The 26396-nt window shown below is 36.5% G+C and overlaps 2 protein-coding genes across 6 annotated transcripts in view; both read right to left on the minus strand.

Annotated features, from left to right (window-relative positions):
• sept4b (septin 4b) overlaps window positions 1–15950 on the minus strand; it is a 59334-nt gene extending 43384 nt beyond the window's left edge. For both annotated transcript variants that reach the window (XM_046876400.1, XM_046876398.1), the window contains exons 1-2: window positions 15700–15950; window positions 9886–9893 (exon numbers count right to left, since the gene is read on the minus strand). In XM_046876400.1, coding sequence (XP_046732356.1) covers window positions 9886–9893; window positions 15700–15751 — 60 coding nt within the window. In that variant the 5' untranslated portion in view covers window positions 15752–15950. The remainder of the gene's footprint in view (window positions 1–9885; window positions 9894–15699) is intronic.
• A 2485-nt stretch (window positions 15951–18435) lies between these two features.
• limk1a (LIM domain kinase 1a) overlaps window positions 18436–26396 on the minus strand; it is a 57609-nt gene continuing 49648 nt past the window's right edge. For all 4 annotated transcript variants that reach the window (XM_046876920.1, XM_046876922.1, XM_046876921.1 and 1 more), the window contains 6 exons: window positions 25914–25973; window positions 25435–25500; window positions 24847–25009; window positions 24615–24670; window positions 24130–24287; window positions 18436–21960 (listed from right to left, as the gene is read on the minus strand). In XM_046876920.1, the coding sequence (XP_046732876.1) occupies window positions 21792–21960; window positions 24130–24287; window positions 24615–24670; window positions 24847–25009; window positions 25435–25500; window positions 25914–25973 (672 nt within the window). In that variant the 3' untranslated portion in view covers window positions 18436–21791. The remainder of the gene's footprint in view (window positions 21961–24129; window positions 24288–24614; window positions 24671–24846; window positions 25010–25434; window positions 25501–25913; window positions 25974–26396) is intronic.

Below are 26396 nucleotides of genomic sequence, written 5' to 3' on the forward strand. Positions count from 1 at the left end.
TAAGTCACGTAGCTAAATCAAGCTGTCATTGAACATCTGAATAACTTACAACTGAAATATAATCTGTTTCCCGTTGCTTACGGTGGTGTCAGCTTCTCAGTTTCCTATAAAAAACATGGTATTGTGGTCTTGTAACTGCACAAGATTGTCCATGTGGTTGACATCTATTGTCTCAGCTGTGCATGAAGGGTAAAACTGTAGATATTCATTCTATTACAACCAACAGACAGTAAAAAATGAGCTACTATGCTACAATTACTACTGAAGAGTTCATCATGAATGTGCAGCTGTTATACATTTCATCATGTGTCAGAATTGATGAGCAGTTAGTTTCGACTTGCAGGCACCTTGAAATGATTTTCTGGTAAAATTAGAACAGGTCATTAACAGCCGCGCATTTAGTAGTAGTTAAAGCTGTCATTGATGTTTGCAGTGCAAAATGTTTATAAAAAAAGGTTTATTTCTGTTCGTTAATTTATATGGAGATCAATAGATCCAAAATTCTGCCTGTTTTAAAATCATACAGAGAGATAAAAGTGTGTTAAGCTTGCGTTCATTTGAATAAATGTAATAAATAGTTATTTGAGAAAGAAAGAAAAGGAGAGAGAGAGCAAAGATTCTGCGTCTTTTATGCAAGCAAAGAATTACATCCATCTGTGCCCCATATATAGTAATAATGACGCTGCTGGTGTTAACTCCTTGTGCCATTTTCACTATATAGAGCAATAGTTTGATTGACTGGAATAATGGCACAGCTGTGATTCAACTATAGGCACAGACCACAAGGTAATACTGCTCATGAAATATTGCTTTTATAAAAGTTTTACTAACAAGAAATGACTCTGTAGAAACACAATATTTGTTTGCAAGCTGCCACTCTTGAGCGAGGCCCTTGACCCTTTGTGCTCCAGGGGTGCTGTATCATGGCTGACCCCAGCTTCCAAACAAGAAAAGGCTAAAAAAAATACAAATAAATGGAAACATGATACAAAAATCACCCAGGGCTCTTTACTGTGATACACCATGAAGACACTCTTGTCTGGCCTCAACATTTCAGACTGTCAACCATCTTCAAATCAATTATGCATTCTTTTTGTAAAGACGTAAATGATCTTCCACCATGTCAGCCCCAGGTCCCTTCACTGTTGATTCAGCGGTAAAAGCCCTGATCACAATACATCAGAGATCAGCAGTGAGCCCCATGAAGCGTGCTATCTTCTAAAGCGGCCTACACCACAAAATCACTTCAGATAAGGATCCACAATGAGTCTTTTCAAATTCAGTGTTTCTATTGAACCTCATGAGGCATTACTTCCTATTTCAAGATAACATCATAAAAAGTTTATACAGTTGAGCTTTATACCTAGATCTCGAGTATAATCTTAAATTTGCTTTTTTAAATTGCCTTGAATCTTTCACCTATTAACATTCCCTGCCAATTCAAACCAAAGTTTGAAGTTTATTTACTAATTTCAAATAATTAATGGTAATTAATATATATTTTTTTAGTAACAGCACACAGCTGTTTCAGTTAAATTTTTGGTTAACAAACAATAGCACAAAACAGTTTTTTATAGTGTAGGGACATCTGTGAAGCAGACTAGTTCCTGTCACGTATGCTACGACAGCTATTGTTCCTTTACCTCTGCCGCTGCTCAAACCTCTGCTGCCTCTGTTCAAACAGAAGTCATGCTGCTGAGAGACTACAAATTCCTCAGACCCAAAGGCTGTCACAAAACAAAGATTTCCACAAAGCACTGTAGAACTGCACAATGCACAGCTCCTTCACCACGCCTAAACTTTACATACAGTTTTTATCCATTTACGTGGACAAATCATTTGTGTATAAAGTAAACGTATACTATATCAGAATAAATGCATGCATTTAAACTGGAATTTAACATAAAATTGCTAGAATGTAGCGTAACAGTTATGAGTGTAACAGTATATTTATTCTTACTTTTTCGGACCAGGGCTTTTGGTTGAGTGCACATGTGTACTGAATGCAATCCTTTTTAATGGCGGAAATCTGAGTTCCCTCAGGAACGTATTACGTGGCGGACTGCGAGTTTGTTTAGTCTCCGCCTCGTACTTTGAGTGCTTTATAAAAATTTTTATTATTAATATAAAACTTAAGAACATACACAACAATGCGAGGGGTATAAAAAAAAAAAAACTGCAGTTAGCACAGTGTCAATGAGGCTACTCACTCCGTAGGGGTAATATGATTTGAAGTGTGTTGTTTTTTACATGCCCAAAACCCTGCCACTTTCTGCCAACTGTAGCGAAATGGAATCATTATCATTTTTTGTATAGCCTTAAGAATTTCTTATATATATATATATATATATATACACACATATACACACACACACAATTTTCTTGGCCTTCCTCTTTTCCTCCTTCCTGGAATCCTCAGCATTCTCCTACCGATATACCCCATGTCCCTCCTCTGCACATGCCCAAACCATCTCAATCACACCTCCCTCACCATGTCCCTCTAATAAACTAATTTCTAATCCTGTCTATCCTTATCACTCCCAACAAAAAAACCTCAACATCTTATTTTCTTTTTTTAAATTAATGCAATGTTATTTATATCTAACAATATAATAAAAAAAAGTGTATTGAATTTGATTTATTCTATTTTGTTTTAATATTTTTTTATTTTTATATCTGTGTTAATTAAAAACAAAAAGCAATTATGCGTTTTGCATTTCTTTCCCGTATTGTACCGAAATTGAACCCGAACCATGACAAAAAAAAAAACTGAGTTACATGCCGAACCGTGAAGTTTGGGTACTGTTACACCCCTACTAAAATGTAAGTAATGTTTTCAACATTCTATCTAAATGCAAAGAAGTGAATATACACCAGTCTGTAATTACTGGTAGTTCATAGAGCCAAAGAAAATAGAGCAGAACATTCCTAAATGACTTACACCAAATCTGACATCAAATACATGACTGAGAAAGAAAGAGAGAAAGAAAGAGAAAAAGAGAGAAAGATATATATAAAGAGAGAGAGGGGCAGACAGACAGATGAGAATGATCAGATCGACTGCACTTGTGTGTTGTGTTTGTTGCACAGAGGTGGAAATTGCACTAGGCGTGCCTGTGTGTAAACCGATCCGAAGGGGTGAGCTGTTTGCCCGGAAGAAAAAGGACACACACAAACATATACACACATGGCAATTTAGCAAGACAGAAAGACAGGGGGCCTTGAGTCTCGACTTTGATCTGACAATGAAAAGCACATGGTGGATCCAGCAATATAACCCACACTGACAAACACAGACACACCCACATGACACCCACACACACATCATTGACTTTACACAATTTAATACTGAATTATGCATTAGTGTAATTAAATACTGTCTGGGTTTTATGTTTCCTTGTACAGACCAACAAAATGTCTCCAGCATGTCAAATGCTTTTAATTATTAGTATTTATTAGCCTTTAATTAACCTCTAATATAGATTGAAAGATGACACTTCAAAAAATAAAGCTGGACAACTACAGGTTTAATGGACAATGCATTCATTTGTCTCAATGACTGATTTGCATTCATTCATGCTGTAAATATTTACACTCGATGACAAGGCCATAGACATTGTTTAGCAACTGTGGTTGACAGGTTTATTCAACTTGGCTAAAAGCCTTGCTAATAGAAATGTATTGACAGCATTAATTAGTCTGTTGATCATAAATACAAAGACTTCCAAAAACATTTAGAATGGAATACAATTTGAAACTATTTCTAAAAACTATATTTCCAATGAATATTCATACAAACACCTACACACTACTAGACAACATTAACCTTAATCTTTTTAAGAGAAACATTATACATTTTTTGGTGTCTGGCTGGTGTCAGAGGGTGTTTTACATATGAAATATAGCACCATAAATGGGGAAATAATTTGGTGAATAAAAAAGTAAATTGAAAGGAGAGTCAGCTGAATAAAACATGACCACTGCTGTGTATGAGAAGCAACTTACACCCAGAGGATTAAAGTTTAAGCTCCTGACCATTCGTACAGCGCTCATTCCACAGCATGTGTCTGCATTCCACACATGAACCTTCATATGTTTCAGTACATACATTAACCCTATATGGAGTGACCTATACTGGCTAGACAGGTTAGCTGGAGGGCCAGGAATTAACTGAAAGAGAATTACTAAATGAAGCCTCAACAGAGTAGCTTAGCTAACTAAGAAAAGCCTCAGTAGTGTAGCTCAGCTAAGCAAATGTAGCTTTAGCAGAGTAGCTCGACTAACTACAGGAAACCTCAAAAGAGTAGTTCAACTAACAATATGAAGCCTCAACAAAGTATCTCAGCTAAATTTAGCCAAAGGAAAAACTTGTGATCATTCACAAACTCAAATAATTTTAAATATTATATGTTATATTGGCTAGGGTAAAGGCAGTTCACTTATATATAACTACTAGATTTAAGTTCAGTCAGAGAGAATATGGCTCCAATCAAAATGTTTTATAAAATCTTGGGAAATACAGAGGGATGGAACACATCTGACTGACACAGCCATTACTTTCAGGCCTCTGTCCAAAGATGTCCAAATAAATTACTATAACACTTCCGTACACAAATGTCCAAATCCCCTCAACACCTCCTTTTTCTTAGAGTGTATAAGAAATAGGATTACATTTTCATCTCGTTTCTAGTGGGTTTATTGTCCTGACCCACTTATGAAACATCTGGAACAGTTCAAGGCACATGATCAGATAGCAGCTGTAGGTGTTGACTCTGGACATGCCATGTAATCTACCTTGTAACCTGCAACAATATCATATCTAAAATCTTTTTAAACATGTCTTGATTAAACAAGGCTGTTTATCACAGTTTATAATGTGATTACACAAATATAGCTACAAAAGCTAACCTGTGTAATTATACAGAAACTTAACCTTATGCTAAATCCTTCTAACATTGCAGCTGGATTTTCTTTATTAACATTTTCCACCTCTCCTTTTGTTTATGCACACATTGTTTTCTTATATTTTTAGCTTAGGCAAAAACAAAGTTTTATAGATTTGTATAATGTTAGCAGGTATAATGCTTGCTTCCTCAGTGGAGTAGCTTGGCTAAATAAATTCAGTCAAGGTCATGAAAGACTTCCAACTGTTTACAAACTCAATGTATTGTTTACTAAATCTTCGATGTAAGCTGTGAGCCAGTTTAACACCGTAACTGTAATTAAATTACAGTCAATAATGGTATAAATTGATGGATGGTGTTGGTTTAAATAGTTTTTTTTTTGTATACAAGGGAAACTTGGTCAATAAACAATGGCAGAACTGGTTTAGCATTGTATATTGGCCAATACTTACCAATAGCAAAATGGACAAAGTTGGATTGGTTAAGCCTAGGTTTATTTTTTGCAAAAACAACTTTTATTTAAAGATCAGAATTGTGGCATTTTCTTAACTAATAAGTGAGAAGTGCTTTTCAAACTTTCAATTTACCGTCTATTTACAATCTTTTGTTTATAAAACAGAATTTCCATTGTGAATTTTTTTTATTTCAATCTCACCATTTAGAATTTTACTCATATATTTGTGATTTGTCAGTTCTCTAATCAAAAAACTTCTGTCATCTGCCATTCACAGTCCCCACCAAACATTTGTTTGTCCTTGGGTTTGGACCTCAGCTACAATGTACAATATGGACGATTGATGCCCCGCTAGCTTCACCCTGAAGATCTCCATGGGCCATGAGAACCAGGCTGGAAGATATTTATAGATTGTGTCTTTACAGGGGGCTCTTCATTATGAACTCACAGGCATTTCCGGGTTGCCGTGTCTCAAAAGCCACGGTGGTAGAACAGACGACTTGACTCAGGCTGATATCCAGGAGTTGAAGGAAAATAAAGCAGTGCACATCTTGGCTGTGCTCGTGTACATAAACAAAGCTAATCAATGTAGAGGGCAGACAGAACTCCAAGCTTGAATGTTAGTTACAGTGTGCTTATGAGCCAGATCTTACACAGTTAACCTCTGGGCTAAAAGACAAAGAATTATAAAAACCAAATCAAGCATAAATGCAACATGCAACCAGACAAGCTAGGAGTCTTTAATGATCCTCATTGACTGAGGTGATTATTACTATTGCTCAAGAACTAATTTAAATGAGAAGTCTGCAAATCAAAGTGTTATGCAACCGTGTCATTTATTTATAAATCTCCCTATTACTGAAATCTTATTACTGAAAAATGTCCTTACTGAGGAAGGATAAGCATAACTTTGCTAATGCTCTTAACACATTCTGTTACACAAATGATTTTTAATTAAAAATGTGTTCTCTAAATAGAAAAACATTTGGATTTTATTTCCCTCTAAAACATTCCGTTAGGAGATATACAGTTCATCCGTAGACTATTACCAATATACAAAACATGTCTATTTATTGAAAAGATTTGAAATTGTAGTTCAGGTTCTTAATATATGATTAAATGAAGAAAAATGTATCTGACTTTACCTGCCTGAGGAAAAAAATTGACTTATCCTGTACAATCACCAATCTATATTAACACATATTTTTCCAAAAGTAAAGACTATCATCTTTGGCTAAGAAACAAAATCTAACAATGGGAACAAGGTTCATCATCAAGTATAAGAAAAAAAACCCTTAATTAACATTTTCTATATGCAACAATACATTGAACCAATGTATAATAGAAAGACAATCAGGTAAAACACCAAACAAGGAACAACAAAGTTATAATTAAGCAGAGCTACTGTTATCACCCTCAAGCCAATAATTTTCCTATAACTACTTACTCTGGCTGCCCCATTAGGGGTCACCGCAGCAGATCAGCCATCTCCAGATCACCTTGTCCTCTACATCTGCCTCTTTCAAACCAACCTACTGCATGTCTTCCCTCACCACATCCTTAAACTTCCTCTCTGGCCTTCCTCTTTTCCTCCTGCCTGGCAGCTCCATCCTCAGGATTCTTCTAACGATATACCCCATATTCCACCTTTGCATATGACCAAACCATCTCAATCACACCTCTCTTACCTTGTCTCCAAAACGGCCTGCTTGTGCGTTCCCTCTAACAAACTAATTTCTAATCCTGTCCATCCCAAATCTCAGCATCTTCAACTCTGCTAGTTCCAGCTCTGCCTCCTGTATTTCTGTCAATGTCAATGTCACCGTCTCTAAAACCATACAACATAGCAGGTTTTACCACAGAGCTATAAACTTAAACTTTCAGTCCAACAGATACCCTTCTATTACACATCACTCCTGCCACTCTTCTCCACCCACTCCACCCTGCCTGCACTCTATTCTTCACTTCTCTAACACACTCTCAATTACTTTGCACTGTTGATCCAAGTCAAGTCAAGTCAAGTTTATTTGTATAGCGCTTTTCACAACAGACATTGTCTCAAAGCAGCTTTACACAAATCAACAGTGATGGTGAATGGTGTGAATTTGTCCCTGATGAGCAAGCCGTGGCGACTGTGGCAAGGAAAAACTCCCTTAGATGTTATGAGGAAGAAACCTCGAGAGGAACCAGACTCAAAAAGGGAACCCATCCTCATTTGGGTGATCCCAGATATTTAAACTTCTCCACCTTCACCACCTCTTCGCCTTGCAACCGCACCACTCCACTGCCCTCCTCCTCATTCAGACACATGTACTCTGTCTTTCTGCTACTGAATTGTATTCATCATTTTCCTATATTCCTCTATTTTGATAGAGATGCCTGCCAAAGTCTGCCATTCTGTATAGAAAAGAAAAAGGGTACTGTAAGCATCAAAGCACCCAAGATTATCATTTAAATTTTTGTGAAACATTATGAACACCAGCAATAACATATTGATCATTTTTTAAATTATCTTTCATGTACTTATAGTCATGAGCTAAAAACTTTTTTTCTATTTTATACAGTTAAGTCGCTGTTGCCAATAGCCTTCCTCTGTTGCTCAATAACAATCTATTATGGATACCAAGGCCTAACTTATGTGTTACAACCATGCTTTAAATATCCCACATCATAATTTTCATGTTTTCTATTGTTTTACTTTTAGCAAAAGAAAAAAAAAAAAAACACTCAAATAGAAACAGGGAGTGGAACCATGGGAAAAACATAGGTGTTGTTTCACATGACAAAGTCATCTTTTTCTACTTGGTTTGTATTTATAACCAGGAGTATTTTACCAGAAAGGCCTGACTATAGGGTAGCAATCACTGGATGGAATAATCCGGCACTACCCAGAGACGCACATTTTGCAATGCCAAATCTGTGGTGTCTGCAAGCCACGAGGCTCCTCCCATGAAGAAGTGTGTTGCACAGAATGACTTGCTGGTTATCCATTTTGTGCATGTTAAATTGTCCACGAATTTGATTATCAGGGAAGATTCATTAGAGAGAGAATCAGTCTTTAAAAACTCAATAAACACGAGTCAACACCAATAACAAATACTAGTGTACTGACAATGCACTTAAACAGAACTATCTATTAAGGACTGATCACTTCACAGGTAGCTTGATCACTTTTTAAATGAAATGTATGAAGTACATTACTTTATGTTCCTCACTTGCTTTGCTAAACAACAAATAAAGGAAACAGATGAACAGTGATGCACATAATAAATCCAGACTTTGCTCTAAGGCTAATTATCACTAACTATAGCCATTGCACAGGACCTCAAGATCAGTTGAAGACGGCAGCGCAATGGCATGGACTTTCAGATTGTGGGCTTTTAAGCAAAATAAAGGAGACAAGATATATCCATGGGGTTACTGTGGGTGCTAGCTAAAACAGTTAAAGCAGTGATGTCACCAATTTTGACCTGGACCGTAGGACATTTAAGTCTTTTATGTCTTCAGTGACAGGTTGGAAAAAAACAAACCATTAAAACAGGCTAAAAAAATTAACATTTACATAGTTACATCACTATTTCTTGCTTACACTTCCATATCAATTATACATTTCCAAAAATATACTAATATATACCAATATGTACTAATAGTATAGTATAGTATATAATATTTTACTAATATGCTTTATTTTTTACCTGTTTCCTGACTACTGCTAATGCTTTACAATGTCAAAGATTGAAACAATGAAATGCTAATACAGTTCTCCAGAGTGTGTTATGTGCATTTCCACTCAAGCACTTTCACTTAAGTAAAAGGACAGATGGAAAAGAGATTACGCTAAGCGCACATTATGTGTAAAAAAAAAAAAAAAAAAAAGGAGAAAATATTTTCGTTTTCCGATATGATGTGATTGCATGGAATGCGTTTTAAAGCAAGACTCAGGTTTGCCACACACGCAGAACTGCTTTTGTCACCCAACAAACTGTTTATCTGCTTTGTTTGGCTACACTTCTGTGAATACAAACACAGCTGCAGCAACACCATGTGACAATCGACCACAGCACCGGAGACTGTAATGACCAGAACTTTGACCTAGCAACCACACACACCACAATATTCACACTGTTCAAACTTAGATCTGGCACAAATATAAGCTTGGAAATGATATGTATTATAGGGTACACAAAAAATACATTCTAATCACCTTTCAGCTTCATACAGGACTGAATTCACAAATTAAGACAAATGTCTTGAGCTACAAAGTGAATGCTGAATCATAGATTTTTGTCGATCCTATCTGACATGTGATGAATAGAAACACCAGAGTCAAGACATCTGTGTTGCTTTATGAAACAAGAAATACAGGGCATGCTAGAAACCCAGCCCAGTTAGGTGTTCCAGCCTAGTGTCAGAAATAAGGACACATTTTTAATGGCCATACCTCTGGGAATGTCTCATTCCTGGGTGGCAAAATGTAAAAGATTCACACCTATAAATGAGCAGGTGAGAAATAGAACTTTAACTTACCTCTTCATCTGGCAATGATGAACGATTACCCATATGAAGGTGCATCAATCAGAGCAACGGAAGTGTTCAGATATATATGAGAGAGAGAGAAAGAGAGAGAGAGAGAGAGAGAGAGAGAGAGAGAGAGAGAGAGAGAAAGCAAAACATTAATTATATTCCAAAATATACACAGAAATAAATACTTTGATAGGAAATAAAGTAGGAAAACAGCAAAAAAATATTTCTTATTTGTTTTTTTATTAAAATGTATTAGCTACTGTACCTACATCTGATTGTATAATATTGTACTGTATTCTTATAAAAATATATCAGGAATTCAGCAGCTAATACGTACAATTAGTTTCCTCAGATTTGTGGTTAAACCAGTTGTTCACACCCCAGTATCTATTTTGTGCACCAGAGCTTACGTATGTGTGAGTTTGCGCTTGTGTATGTATGTGTGTGTCTGAGTTTGCGTGTGTGTGTGTGTGTGTGTGTGTGTGTGTAAAAGAGGGGAAAAAAGGTTATGTGTAAAGCAATGAGGCACTGTGACATCTTCCAATGAGTGCAATTTAGATGCCATGCGTAACCTATATTAATACAATACAAAAAAAAAAAAAAAAAAGAAAAAGAAAAACTGGAAATGCTCTTTTAATCCCTTCCAAATGTGACATAAAAGAAAGTTACTATAGACCTGTGGATTGTCAACTGCCAACTTTGGTCAAATGTTTTTTTTTGTGGCCAAGATGGACAGTAACCATCACAGTTTATGTAGCAGAACCTCTGTTGTGATCTGTCACACTTAGCTAAGAAAGAGATGTGTTTCATAAGATCTTTTTACTGTTTCAGATTATTTTTTCTTTATATTATTATTATTATTTTACCCTATCTGGACTGATTAATTGCTGTAATAGCTCTGCAAAGAAAAAGGCTTGAAAAGGCATAAATGTTTAATGTTTTCTTAAACACATTTAGTGTTTCACAAATTAAAACACAATACTATATGAGGGGGAAAAAGGTTGTATTCTCAGAAAAATTCTGTAAATATCATTTGTAATTTGTAAGATGCCAAAAATTTTGCACCAATCATCATCTAGCATATCAGCAACAGTAGCATCTCATGAGCAGTAAACATAGCTTGTCTTTGCATCTCCCTGTAGACAATTGAATTATTGAAAAATGAAACACTTCAAGATTATTTATATAGAAGAGAATGGAATTTGTACAAGGTGGTAGTTATCTGACATGTACTTCTCTGACGTATTGTATACGTATTGTACACTTCTATACGTATTATCTTATAGTATAGTGTAGCTATGAACTAACTGCTAATGACAAAGCGTTGAACCAATTGATGCTGTTCACCAACAGAACATTCACCAGATCTTTGATTGACTTGAACAGGTAGTTCAATAGAATTGACTCATTCAAGTACAATTCAAATTCGTCTCTAAAGCGTTCTGTCATCATTCATAATCACCAACCTACTTTGAGATCGTTTCATAAAATATTTATTAATTTCTCTATTGTGACAAATAAAAACACAAAGATCTGGGCACCAGGGAGGAGCCATCCTAGTAGGACGTGGGATACAGAACTCCAACTGTGGAATGTGCACCACAATCTTTTCCAACCTTTCCAGCACTATTCCCTCACTCCCATCTGTTGTTTCAGCTGGATTTCCGAGAGACACGACATCTTGGATACGTTTTATTCTTTTTTTCATCCATAGTGTATGCATAAATATCAGGTATCACTTTAATCCTTTGATTCGTTTGAACTGCCAGTTGAAGTGAATTGAATTTCTGATTAATTGGATTTACTACTAAAGAACAGTCCCAGTGGTTCAACTGAACTTAAATCCTTTTATGAATCATTATTTATTACTGTTTTTAAAGCTTTTAATGAAGTATACCCATTATTGTTCATGTTGAACAATATACAAAAGAATCAGGAACAGGTTCATAAGCTTTATTTACGAATAATAAACATAAGACTTTCTGCATATCCAGGTCAATTATGTGGTCTAGAGATCACTGGTGGCTTTGCATGTCCTGGAAAAGCAATGGCATGCTTATTTAAGAAACATATGCCAGATGATGTTATGAGCAAGAATAACATGCAGAAAATGTAGGGAAAGCCCAAAAAAGAAGAAATCATTTTGCTATAAATATAATAAATGAAGGAAACATTGCAACAAGGAGACCAGAAGAAAGCAATCTGACATCTATGAATGTTTATTGCTGGGCCACTGGGGCCTGCACATTTTTTTTGGTCCTCCCTGTTTTGTGCCTCAAAAATTTCTCTTTTTATGGTTTGGTCATGTAGATGAAAATGTTCCCATTTTCTAAGATGGTGACTAAAAAGTCGCACCCTTTCTTAAATCTACACACCCATTTAATGCTGGCAGAAACATCATAAATGTTCTTGAGATCACTATGTGCTATTATCAAGTCATTTTATTTAATAAGATCATGCCACAGTCACGCCACATGATTAACCGACTCACACTTCAGGATACTTATCCTCATACTGGACCCATTTTAAATTATTTATAAACAGTCCCACAAATGGCTTTCTCGGGTCTGAGGTTTATTGGCATGATACAAACCTTGGCCATCATAGTGGTCAAACAGCAATTTGTCTGGAAAGTGAGCAGTATCATTGTATTTATCAGGTTTGCTGGTCATATTGAAAAGGGAAATTACTAAACAGGAATATACCGTAATTTCCGGACTATTAATCACACCCATATATAAGCCGCAGGTTCCTACATTGAAACTAATGAACTTTACACAGGCTTTAATGAAAGACAGTGTCTGTTACACGGCTTGTATCTACACAGTAACCGACCAAGAAAGTCATTGTTCACTGTCTTCCTCCGTCCTTTCACAACAATTTCTCTCGGGAGTTTTTCTTTTGGCATCATCATGCATTTAAAAATCACCATCGGTGAAGCTTTTCTCCCGATGCCGTGCAGCTTAGAACACAGGTGAAGTGCGTTTTTTCATGCCCGGTTGTTTTCATCGTGATGAATGATTCACATTTCCTGTTGACAGTCCAAGTGAGCGGCAGGTCAAACGTCAGAGGAACCTAATCCATATTTATGATGTGGTGTGAGCGGATTCAGTGGGAGCGCATCTGATTTAATATAAAGTGTTTCATTGGGTCACCTAAACCCGTTCAGCAGTTTCATTGGTCTAATGTCTATTTCAGAAGCTGGATGGAAGTATGAAAATGAACAGTGAATACCCACTTTTCCAATGGCTTAAAGACTGGAAATGTATCCATCATCCATTATTTCTGCACAAACATTTGTAAATAGGAAATGTTAAATGTTGCACCGATCCAAACAGCTAGACATTGGCTCAGAACTACCCAGCTGTGTGTGTTTTTATAAAGCTAGATAGCAGAAGTGCATGATATAGCCAGCATGTGGATACCAGACCTTTAACACTTTTACAAGCATGTTGGACGTCCCATTCCAAAACCATTACTATTATTATACAGTAGACCTCTACCTCTAAACCCCAGACTCATCAAACCATCTCTCCTAATAACAACAGTCATGCTGGAATAGGACAGGACCCTCTTAAAACTGCTGGAAGCTTACATATTGGTTAAAGTGTCTTTGCTGTAGCATGAACATTACCGTTTATTGGCACTTAGGCACCCAAATGCAAATAAAGCCCCAGACCATTAAGCATTTCACAATAAACTTCCTGGTAGCTTCCTGCCTCCTGGTAGATAGTGTTCTCCTGGCACTCTCAAATCTCGATCAAGCCATCAGACTACCAGAGAATGAAGCATGATGTTTTACTCTAGGGAAGTTTTCACTGCTTCAGAGTTCAGTGACGGTGTTTTACACACTTGGCATTGCATATAGTGATTTTAGTTCTATCTGTAGCTGATTTTGCTTCCAGAGGCAGTTTGGAACTCTCTAGTAAATGATACAACAGCGGATAGGCACTCAGCCACTCAGCCCTGCACTGTGAGTTTGTGTGGTCTACATATTTATGGCTAAGCTGTTCTCACTCCTACACACATCAACTTCACAATTATAGTATCTACATTTGGCTGGGTGATCTTTAGCACGGCAAAAGAATTTTCACCAAATGACTTATGGCAAAGGGGACATTCTAGAACAGTGGAAAGTTCAAAGTCACTGCTCTTTCCAGTATTCTACTGTTAATGTTGTTTCTGGTATTCTGTTATTTATTATTATGTCTCTAGTAACTTCTTAATCTTGGTCATGGCCATAATGGATCCAGAGTGTATGCAGAAGATTGAATGTACACCCTGAACTGCATACCAGGCCAACACACCTGCTTATTCGTAAAAATGGGTTGTAATGTTATATTGGAGCAAAGTGTGAAAAAGACCATCGCGTAGGGCTATTTTGATGCCGCACACCCCACTGTGTTGTTTCACCCATGTTTGAGCAGATGCCTTCATTTCTAGCCACCGAAATAGCAAATTGACACTGAGTTTTGTAAAGATGAAGATAGAGTCAGACGTCATTTATAAGGGAGTTAATTAAAGTTACTGCTTGTCTTGTGGTAGTCCTGTAATACAAGGGGTGCAGCATTCCAACTTAGCTTTCGATTTTACAGTTGCATACAACACAGGTATATAAAACATTGACAAATTAGCAATAGTGATCCCAATGACATTAATTCCAGAACTTCAGTATTCATCCATATTAAACAATAATGGAAACATGAATAAACATAAAAAATAAAGTTTTGAAATAAATTCCAATTTCTAAAATATTTCTCAATCTAGGAACACTGCAGAGGTTGAACTCATTGCAAGACCTTACTTAGCAGTAAAGACAGCATCCTGAGTTGGCACCAGTGTTCATCCAAGTAGTCAATTCAGTGGCATGTATTTTGAAGAGCACCTAATGCCCCAGACTCAGTCTTGGTAAACAAAGTATCAGCTGCACTCCCTGGAAGTCCTTATAGACCAAAAAAAACCCTAAGTACTATGAGTACTACTAAAAGGTACTATGACAGGTGACACACCTTTAAAACCTAAGATTATCTGTCATCAGCAAAAATTGCTTTTGCACACCTTTCAGAGGAATGCACGCAATGACACACAACGACTAACTTAGCACAAGTGTCCAATTTTTTTCAATCAGATACTCAGTTTTACCCTTGAGTATCAGTTGGGAGAATGACATGGAAGTGGGGAGCCTTCAGAGAATAGAAAAATGCCAGCCCTAAAAGAAAAGCAGCACACAAGAATGCACTGTCCCTTGTGAAAATGCACAAATATGAGGGATCATGACTGCTGAACTATTTTCGGCTCTCTGCTATGGGAATTGTGCTTTTAGTAGTAGGATGTTGTCTTCTGTTCAACAAAAAGCAGCTCAATCCACATATTATATGTATATATGTATATATATATATATATATATATATATATATATATATATATATATATATATATATATATAGAGGCAGCAATGGCATCCCTCCTTGTATAGGTGAAAGTGTTTTTTGTTTACATGTGATGACCTCAGCTGTCATGTGAGTTAGATTCAAGATTCCAGCTACAATATTGTGCATCACCTTGTGCATCTTGTGTGGTCATAAAAAATAATAGATATGCAATAAAAAAAACATAAATTAAGTCTTATGTTCTTATATTTACACGAGGCAGGGTCTTGTGCTATATAAGGCAATGCACACTGATCATTTAGTATAAAAGTGTAATAATGTGGCTTTAGTCGTGCAAGGCTGAACCACCGTTGTTGCACCTACCGGTGTGAAAATATTGCACGCTTTCACGCTGCAAAAGCATCACGCACGGCGCGTGATCACTCACCGTGGTTAAAGACTGGAATCCTGAACCGGCCATTGATGGACGCGTTCTCCATTGCTGCGAACGTGTTGTTGTTTACCTTCCACGCGTGCAAGTTTTTTTGGAAGAATATTCCAGTGCTATCGAGCGTGGTGGTACAATAAGAAAAAAACAAAACAAAACAAATAAATAAAACCCCGATCGTCCCCAATGAACGCCTCTATTGCGCACCGTCCGCCGCCTCGCGCTGCTGAGTGAGTGCGCGTGAGTCGACGAGGTGCTTTAAACGCAGCGCCGCGCGCCATTGGTGGAGACGGTACGGCGTCACGCGCCACGGCGGGGATGAAAACAACCGCACGTGCACGCGCGGCGTGAACCCGGGCTGCCTCCTGTCTCCAGTCGGATCTCATTTATTTGCTTGTTTGTTTGTTTGTTTGTTTGTTTATTAACTTGATTTTATTAACATTAGAGTGAGTATATATAATCCATATTTTGATGCATTGTTGTGAGTCTTGTTGACAGTTCTGGAAAAAAAAAATCTTGTCAAAAATCTAAAATAAATAATGTAAACGTTATGTTATTTATGCATGCATTCATTTCATGTTAGGTGGGAGAATATGGTAGTCTCTTGTGAATTGAATTAAATTAACTGGAAAGAGAAACTGTCTTTTTTACACCCACTCAAAAAGCACAGCCAAACTGGATCTCCTGGATTCCTGGCCACAGGTAGTTTTGGCAATTTCAAAATTATAACCAATCTTAAGAAAAAATGGCAAATAATCTTTTTTTACTGTTCTTCTTCTTCTTCTTTCGGCTTCTCCCATTAGGGGTCGCCACAGCGGATCATCCGGCTCCATACCCCCCCTGTCCTCTACACCTGCGTCTTTCACACCAACCACCTGCATGTCTTCCCTCACCACATCCATAAACCTCCTCCTTGGCCTTCCTCTTGTCCTCCTTCCTGATGGCTCCATCCTCAGCATTCTTCCACTTGTTTTACCCCATGTCGCTCCTCTGCACATGTCTAAACCATCTCAATCTCACCTCCCTCACCTTGTCTCCCAAACGTTCTACATGGGCAAACATCGCTCTAATAAACGAATTTCTAATCCTGTCCATCGTCATCACTCCCAATAAAAATCACATTTTTTGACTAATATTTGGAAAAATCCCTTTCAGTTACTCTTAAGTCAAATAGGCTATTAAAAAGGACCCCCAAACTTCGTAAACAAATGAAAAATTATGAGCATTCTATGACCCCAAGCTTTGACTACCCTACAATTTGTTTGTCAAATTCCAGATCTATTATGTAAGAATGCTATTACATTTTAAAATGTTATTATATAAGTAACATACTGGAATATGTATTGCACTAATTTGCCAGTCTAGTGGAAAGTGTTGTGTTGTTATAGCAAAAAACAAAGACTCCTTGTCAGAATGGTTGTGATACAGCCAGACATGAAGCAGAGCTGTCTGGTTTATATTTAGTGTGTAACATTGCTTGTGTGCACAGAAGCAGCAGCTGTGTGAGCAGCTTTCTTCACACACTTGTCTGCCTATCTTATGCACATGCAGAATAAAAGCAACATTCACAGAGTCCAAACACCTCTGTTCATCGGGTTTCTCGAAAATGTTTAGCGATTGCATGCAAAGCAGGTATTCCTGAAGCGATTCATTTATCAGATCAGAAATCATGTGTCATGGTGTCCACTCTGACTAATCAGAAAATGGCCACAGACCACGGTCATCACCATAGACCACAAAGGTCCCAGACACCGAGTGGCTACAATGATGTGCTATTCTTTAAATAAAGGGTTGATATTGCTACTTGATCTTACTTCTCTAGATAAAAAAGTTTTCTACTTAAATGTCCCTGGTGTGAGCATTAATTTCATTACTGAACACTATCTCAGTTGGACACTAAGAACATTTTTTCATGTTCTTGTTGCCTGGGGTTTGTACAATTCCCATGTACATGCATGTTAGATTCCAGGAAATAAGTGACACAATGCAACTCTATTTCTAGCAAATCAAGATTACATTCTTTTTAAAAGACTCACTAAAGTGGATTAAGGAATTCACATCAGTAATTAACATATACTGATATAATAGCCCTCATTGGAAATACAACTGCTTGAAACTAGCATTAAACTTCATTTATATTTATAGTCCTATAGGTTTATTATATAATCTATTTCAATGGTGTTTAAAATTGTGTTTATGCCAAACCTTTAGACTAAATCCAACAAGATTATCTCCTTTGTGTTCAATGAAGCCTGTTCAAACTCACTCTAATGTCAATCATTTATCACTCATAATGTCAATGTCTAATCATTGGTTAATTTTACTGGTAAATTATGAGCAGTTCTTTTGTGAGGAGTCTCCTGAGAGAGAAAGTATTAATTCAACAAACAGCTAACTGTAGGTTGTTTGAGTGAAGAAACAATAGTGCTAATTTTTGATATACCGCTAGCTTGTTATAAGAGTCTATTATTAAAATGCTGATTTGGCTAATTTGAAATATAAACCCCTACTAGACTATACAGGCAAAGTATCATTTGTAGTTTAGATTGCATATAGTGTTTTTGACGTTTAGTTGGATTTTTATGTGACTTTCTTTATCGCTTTTTTCATTTCCCCTGCTTTTTAATAAATGTTTAGGAGGCATAAGGCTATAGTGATATTTAGTCAAAAGAATTTCATTAAAATGGTGTGATGCTTGTCTATTAGGCTAATAGAGAAAAAAAAAACACAAACAACTTTTTAAGGAGCGGCAGTTTTATTCCTGCTGCAATCAAATATAGTCAACTCCTTGAATTCTCAATTTTCATGGCCAGAATTTTAAAGTGCAGAATATGTTTTTTTTTTTGTTGTTTTTTTTTCACAGCTTGTGTACAACTATTAAATTAACAGAAAGAAAATTCATAAACCTAAATACCAGACCGGACAATGTGTATGGAGAATACAGCATAAATATTGAAAGCAACAGGAAGTCTCACCTCAAAAAATCAGCAATGACAAGAAATTGATCAAAAACCAAAAAAAACAAAACCAAAACAAATCAAAATGCGTTATAATTCGTTGGCAAGGCTAGCTTAAAACAAAGGCACAGCAATATTCAGAGGTAAAACGATCCTTTGCAAAGAAGGACTGCTGCAGCATTCGCACATAAAAGCTCACAGTCATCATGCTTGACGTAACGGTGGAAACACATCCAGGTTTACATGCCCATACACTTCACATGGATCAAAATTTTGCTGTATATACTGTGTATTGTTGCAAAGCCAAGATGCACGTCGGGATTTTGTACTTGTGGAATACGAGTATCAATAATAACTTTTTCTTTTTCTCAGTAATGATGCCCTGAGCTAGACTATCAAGGTTCAATACTAGGCTAGGACATTAAGTGCTTTCAAATGAAGGTGAAGCAGCATTCAGTGAAAATGACATTTCATGATTAAGCAGTCTTTACGAAACAGAACGTCTTTCGCAAAGGATCTTTCTTTTTACGCAGCAAAAAGCCTGTGTGGCTCTAAACCCCTGTGTATGAAACTTGGAAGAAACGCTTACAATTTACGTACTGAAATACCATAGAGATGTATTAAATCTGCCACAGAATTTTACCCAGTTTTACAATTATTAATTTTTTATTTCTCTAGCGCTATTGCATATTCTACAATATTTTACATGTAGTGTGAATAGTTTTGACACACTCCGGCTTATTACAATGCGATGCCAAGCTTCGGCTAGGGAAAATATGGCTTTCATAGGTTTCAGCACAAAAAAAAAGTATATAGAATATAATCAGTTAACTGAAAAATATAGCTGGCCTATGCTCTCCTTCACGTGACTCAATGTACAGTAACACATCAAGGATAATGACAAAAGGTATAAAAAAAAAGTTTCTCGCCAGCTTACACAATCATGAATGTAATGAGTTATGTACAGTAGATACCTCGCAGATGTACAATATATACACACATATCTCTTGCAAGTTCTCTTACACTTATTTGCTGCTGAGAATACAGTCTCAGGACAAACTAAAAAAAAAAAAAAAAAAAAAAGACTATCAGTGTCTTGCATTCATATAAGAATCAGAACATGATTCATGATTTGTCTTTTACCATTAGGGGAAAAATGTTGCCCTTTTTTCTCTTTTCATATCCATTTCCGTATTTAGTGCAAATTAAATCATTGGAAAAATCTCTAAAAAAATTTTTCAGTGGTTCTGTACATAAAAGATTTTTTTTTCCGTTTCTTGGCCTGTGACTGCTATCTGTACACAGTCCTCCACTGTGTTTACTTCCTGCTAAAAACAGCTTTCACTGTTAGCTAAATTTGTGGAGGAGCCCTCATGCAGCCAAGGCACCATGCAGTTGATCCCCAAAAAGGGGTAATTTCAGGGGAGAAAAAATAAGATAGAAACAAGGAAAACAGCTGAGTCTGACCACATAAACAGACATATTTACAGGCAGCAACTTTGTGTAAACAGGACGTCTCCCATAGGGAGTTTCACACACTAGTGAGACACAGGCAGACTTCACCGAAGTGGCAACGGACTCAAGCCACAACAGTGGATGTCCTAACGTTTATTCTTTTATTATGCCACTCGTCATTAACGCCATTCTTGCACCAGAGTTAACATGGAACAAGATGACCATGAGTCTGCCCTAAGCGCCACTAAACACTGATTGTGAAAGAACAAAAGTTACAGTGTGTAATACTACTACCGAAATAAAGTATGTGCAAGTATGTGCAAATAAAACACTCATGAAAGCTAGACATTAAAGAAAAAACAGCCCTGGTCACCTGCAGAGGGGCTAATAGGACAAAAATCCTGTTCTGTATGAAATCTCTTACATTTTAACCCACAACCCAATAAAAAATATGGCAAATGGCATAATTGTATACAAAATAATGTCTGTACAATATCTAAAACAAGATGTGATCATGTAATCTAATTAGGTATATACACTGTGAATTTTTGCTTGAATATATTTTAGGGTCTCACCTTCACGGTGCAAATGATGTAATGTACCAAAAAAAGACAGTACCATGTTTTAATACAGGGGTGTCAAACATTCTGTATGGCCAGGTTCAACCCTGATGTGGTCCCCCAAATGGCCTTAAAATCCTTGTTTTAACGACTTGTGAACTGTAAATAAATAAAATTATAAAAATCTAGCCTCTGTTATTTTGAAAGGGGAGCAAAATACTGCAATTAATTCAGGGCCATAAACTTCGCTAGCGTCAAAATGTACGTATACATAATTTCTTTTTACAAAAAAAATGATAAACAAAGGGGCAAGTACTTACACAAGGCACAGAATGGTAAAATCTGCAGGAGGGATGCAATGAATTGACGTCTATCTATCTATTTTGTCTAGTCAGAAAATGTCTGATTATACCACTCAACAAAATGCTGATAAATGAACACATTCAGAAGGAGCTCTTGTTATTATGTGTTATTGGCTCACTTGACATTGGACTAAGTCTAATGTGACCTGTTACTTTAAATAATTTTGACACCCCTGTTTTAGACAAAACACTGTCTAAGCTACATGGATTGAAAGACAAAACTAAACTAAGCATTTTGTACACACTTATTCATCCCAAAGGAGTCTTGTTTTGTCTTGTATTCAATTGCCAAACAACAAGCAGGGCAGAAAAACAAGACTATTTACATACATGCACTACTGTCTTGTTTGACTTGCAGAACAAGGTGCCTGTAGAAAATGGGCCCTTTTTTACACAGATTGAATGAAATGTAAATAGATTCACGTTTCAGAACGAGCCATGACCTCAATAATTCAGTGAAATTGTGTACACTCAATATCAGTGAGGCACGGGAGATGCTAAAGTGACAGTAGAGGAATGATGCGCTGGATTACAGCAGGAAGGAACATGAATTTCCCATGTTGTCTTCAAAACCCACCAAATCTGCATTAACCGTGTTATCCAGCTCCTACTGTGCACCTCCTATAATGGAGAGAACCTCACTGAATGCCAGTCCAATAGCAAGAAATGGAACCCATGGCCAAGCCCAAGCCCTCCTGATCCAGCAGGTTTTTCATAACGTTCCGAGTGAACACCACGAACAACATGAGATCTGATCCTCATTGGCTATTCGGACTGTTCTTGATGAGTGGCAGCTTGTTCTCATCAGGTGGATGCTTCTGCCAGAAGTCTAGATGGACCTGCTCCAACTCCGAGACCAGCAGGAAGCGCATTTCCAAGTGCATCTTCAGCTTTTCAAGCCATTCTTCCAGCTTTGCAAAAGCAGGCCTGTAAGGAAAATAAAAAAGATTTGTTAAATATTAGCAATAATAAACTGAAGGTCTAAAAGTTATTTTTTAAAGGTTATTAATGGCATCATTATGAAAAAAGGGAAAACATAAAAATGTGAAAATGGTTTAGGAAGATACAATGCCAAAAATAATGACAGAATAGGATTAGGAATAGGATAGAATTAGGAATAGGAAAGAATTATGTTATGTCAATAAATGATCAGTTCTAACACATTGTTTTTACAAAAAGAGTTAATTCACAGAGAGATGTACAGTGTTCAAATAATTATTTGATCTCCTGCTGATCCCCTTACAAAAAAATTAACAGTCTAGAATTGTTATGGTATATTTATTTTAACAGAGACAAAGACAAATATAATATATATATATATATATATATATATATATATATATATATATATATATATATATATATATATATATATACACACAGTATTTGATTCTGTACCAAAATTAGCAAGAATTCTGACTCCCACAGACCCAAATTACTCCTGTCTCTTTAGGAAAGAACTCCTAATATCAACTCATTATGTGTATAAAAAACACCTGTCACAGAATCAACCTCTTCCATTTAATCCTCTCCACCACCATGGGAAAGACCAAAAAGCTGTCAAAGGACATCAGGGACAAGATTGTAGACCTGCACAAGGCTGGAATGGGCTACAAGACCATCAGATTGTTGCCTTGGCCCTATGTTTTTGGTCATTGTCATGCTTGAAGACGCATCCACCACCCATCTTCAGTGTTCTGGCTAAGGCCAGGAGGTTCTCATCTAAGATTCTGTGGTGCATAGCCTCGTTCATGTGGTGAAGTCTTTATGTACCCTTAGCAGAGAAACAGCCCCAAAAACAGAATGTTTCCTCCTCCATGTTTGACAGTGTGGATGGTGTTCTTGGGGTCATATTCAGCATTTTTCTGCCTCAAAACATGGCGAGTTGAGTTGATGCCAAAGAGCTAAATGTTTGGTTTCATCTGACATCACATTCTTCCATCTTCTCTGAATCATTCACGTGTTTGTTGACAAACTTTAGATGGGTCATGGAGCTCCAGAGCCAGCTCGCTTGACTTGTCTTTCTCCCATTTTTGAATTATCGTGCCAACAGTGGTCTCTTTCTCACTACGAACTCACTTCTTGCTGATGGTCTTGTAGCCCATTTCAGCCTTGTGCAGGTCTACAATCTTGTCCCTTATGTCCTTTGACAGCTCTTTGGTCTTTCCCATGGTGGTGGAGAGGAGTTCTTTCTTAAAGGGACAGGACTAATTTGGGTGTGTAGTGGTCAGAGTTCTCACTGGTTGGTAGGGGATCAAATACTTATTTTATTCGATCAAATACTTGATTATAGACAGTTCATGTAAGGGCGTAAATTTACAAAATCAGCAGCAGATTAATACTGTATGGTAGACATCTCACATATGCTCTCATTCACATAAAGACTAATAATTAAAAACATGAAACATTTGTTATTTATTTAAAATTGTTAATAAAATATGTAAAATTGTATAAGTGTTTCAGGAGGCATTTATTTAACATGCTTTGTGACAGTACGTAAAGTTTCTCTCATATAGGAGTTTTCATGACAGAGGATTTTCTGATTTGTGTTCGCATTTTATGTTGACAATCTGTAATTTCTCAAGATGGTAAGTGCACGACTGTTTGTAGGTGTTGTATAGGTGTTAAATTACAAAATTTAATATCTTATTTTGTAAATGATACAAATCATTAAATGTAACAATAAAAGGTATGATGTGTCCCTGTTTCACTAAAAAAGAGGTCTGAGATTGCTGAGAATTGGGTTTGTTATGAGGAATAATACACAACAAGAAGTGCTGTTATTGGAAAATAATATCCTCATGGAGGTTCCAATAGCACTGATGCATCCACAACAGCTTTCACTTGAGTATCTCTCTATAACAGCGTGCACTGTCATGGTTTATTCCTTACTTACAAACGTTTGCTTTCAAATTCCATAGTTTATCCAACTTTGCAGGAAATCTGATATAGTTCATTTCTTATTACTAGCACTTATCTTTAAACAGCATGCATTATCACTGGGATTGAATAAGAGTTAACTTATGGAAACAATAAAACTTGTTTGATCGTAAGCTAATTAATACTTTGATAATGGAAATATAAGCAGACCCACACCTTTTCTCAGCATCCAAGTCACAGCACAAGACTGCCAGAGGGAAAAAAGACCGGGGACAATCTGGAGGGTAATAGTGCTCCAGGAAACCGTTCACGTTGAGACCAAAGTCTGTAGCTCGGGGTAAGTAGTCTGGATCTGCATTGACTCGCCCAATAATCTGTAAAAAAGAAGAATCATGAAATCTTTATTCAGGAGGTTTATTACCTTCAAGTTTGGTAGAGGACAAATCTAAAAATGTACACATGCATTGCAAGTTACTGAACAGAACATGAGGCAGAAATCACACTAAACTGTAAACGATGCTTTCATTTGAGCTTCGGAAATAAATCCTTTTTTTTTAAGTGAAGCTGAAAAAGGCAGTAATGGTTACCATGCTGGGTTCCCTGTTAAAAACAACTGCCTGTGATCTTGTGCGAAGAAAAAGGGGTGAGTTCAAACGTTTACCAGCAAGCCAAGCCAACAATTATTCCCCCAGATCACTCACCTCACACAGCATGATGCCGAAGGAAAAGATGTCCACCTTCTCATCGTAGCTCTTTCCTGCAGGCAAGAACAGCCAAAACAAACACCAAGTTGAATACAGATACAATGGATCTGCTACACCACGGTACAGGATAAAACTAGAATTATAAGATATAAGATGAAAGGATTTCTAATCTCTATTAAACATGCAGTTACATTAATAGGTTAAGATGAAAGAAACACAAAGGACTGACCATGAATCATTTCCGGGGCCATCCAGTAAGGGTTGCCCACAACTGTGTATCTCTTCCTCCTGTCTGGTTTCTTCACCCCCTGGAGTTTCCCCAGTTTGTCCTGGTTCTTGTCTTCGATCATTAATCGAGCAAGGCCAAAGTCTGCCACCACAACACTGTTGTTCTTAGAGGAGATAGATTAATAATGTTAATACAAAAATTTAGATATTTATAAATGACTTTTAACTTGAAAACGTAATTTGCAGAAATTCATTTAGTCTATGAAAGAGATAATCAATTGCTAGATGAATGTTTTTAATGCATGAAAGTAATAAAATAATAAAAATGTAATTTCATAAAAGTATCTGACAAATCCATAAAAAGTAAATGCAAACATTTCTGCTTTGTGCGTTACAACCCCTCATTTTCTTCATCCTCCAAAAGTGGAAATATCACATTCGGATTGATAACAAGCATTTAAAATTCTGACATCTGGCACAATGCAAATAAAAAAGACTCTGAACAGATCAGCCAAACTGCTTGGATCCTTTACTGCATTTCATCTCGTTTTAACAGCATCAAGAATGCAAATGTGGTTTGTATACTCACCTCTCTGACCAAACAGTTGTGAGAGTTGAGATCACGGTGGATGATGTTCATGGAATGGAGGTAGGCCTGAGAGAAATAGAGGGGAAAAACAGTCACATTTTGCAATAAGCAATTTCTGATAGTGTTCAATTTTAGTTATACAACTGTATGCTTATGTGATCCAGGAAAGTTTAAATAGTCACCAAAAAAGGAAAAGCCTTCAACTTTAATAAGTATTTAATTAATAATCCAATATAAGTGTGGATTAGCTTCTGCTTTTAAATAGTAAAAAAAGGAAAATATAACGATCATGTGACTTCTATATGACCTTTTTTTCTCTCTGACCATAGAATGGCCACAAGATGGCAGTGTAGGCAGAAATACAGAAAGAATACTTATAGAGGTTGCCTTGAAGACCACATATAATATAGTGCAAAGTAATTTTTCTTGTTTAATTTGCATCAAAATAATATTTTAAATTCATATGACTGCACACTTACCATTCCAGATGCAATATCCCTGGCAAAACTCACTCTCTGGTTCCAAGGATAATTACTGTCCTGTACATGTGGGACATACAGATGAAGCTATTTAGTATAGACATATATACATACAATACATTTACACAGTACACACACACACACACACACACACACACACACACACACACACACACACACACACACACATATATATATATATATATATATATATATATATATATATATATATATATATATATTTGACTGAGAGTGAGTAGTTAGACATGAAGCTTATATTACAAACACAAAAGTATAGCTTCTGTTCATGTGTTATTAGGAACTGTTTTGAAAATAGAACCAACTAAATAATTACAAAATATTATAGGCGCGTTTAATTTATAATAACTGTGAAAGCAGATCTGAAAAAAGAAAACAATGCATATCTATATTTAAGAACATGTAGCTCATGTTGAGTAACTGCCAATTCGCAACAACAACAAA

Source organism: Silurus meridionalis, chromosome 20 (genome assembly GCF_014805685.1).
Source record: "Silurus meridionalis isolate SWU-2019-XX chromosome 20, ASM1480568v1, whole genome shotgun sequence".
NCBI classification, from domain to species: domain Eukaryota; kingdom Metazoa; phylum Chordata; class Actinopteri; order Siluriformes; family Siluridae; genus Silurus; species Silurus meridionalis.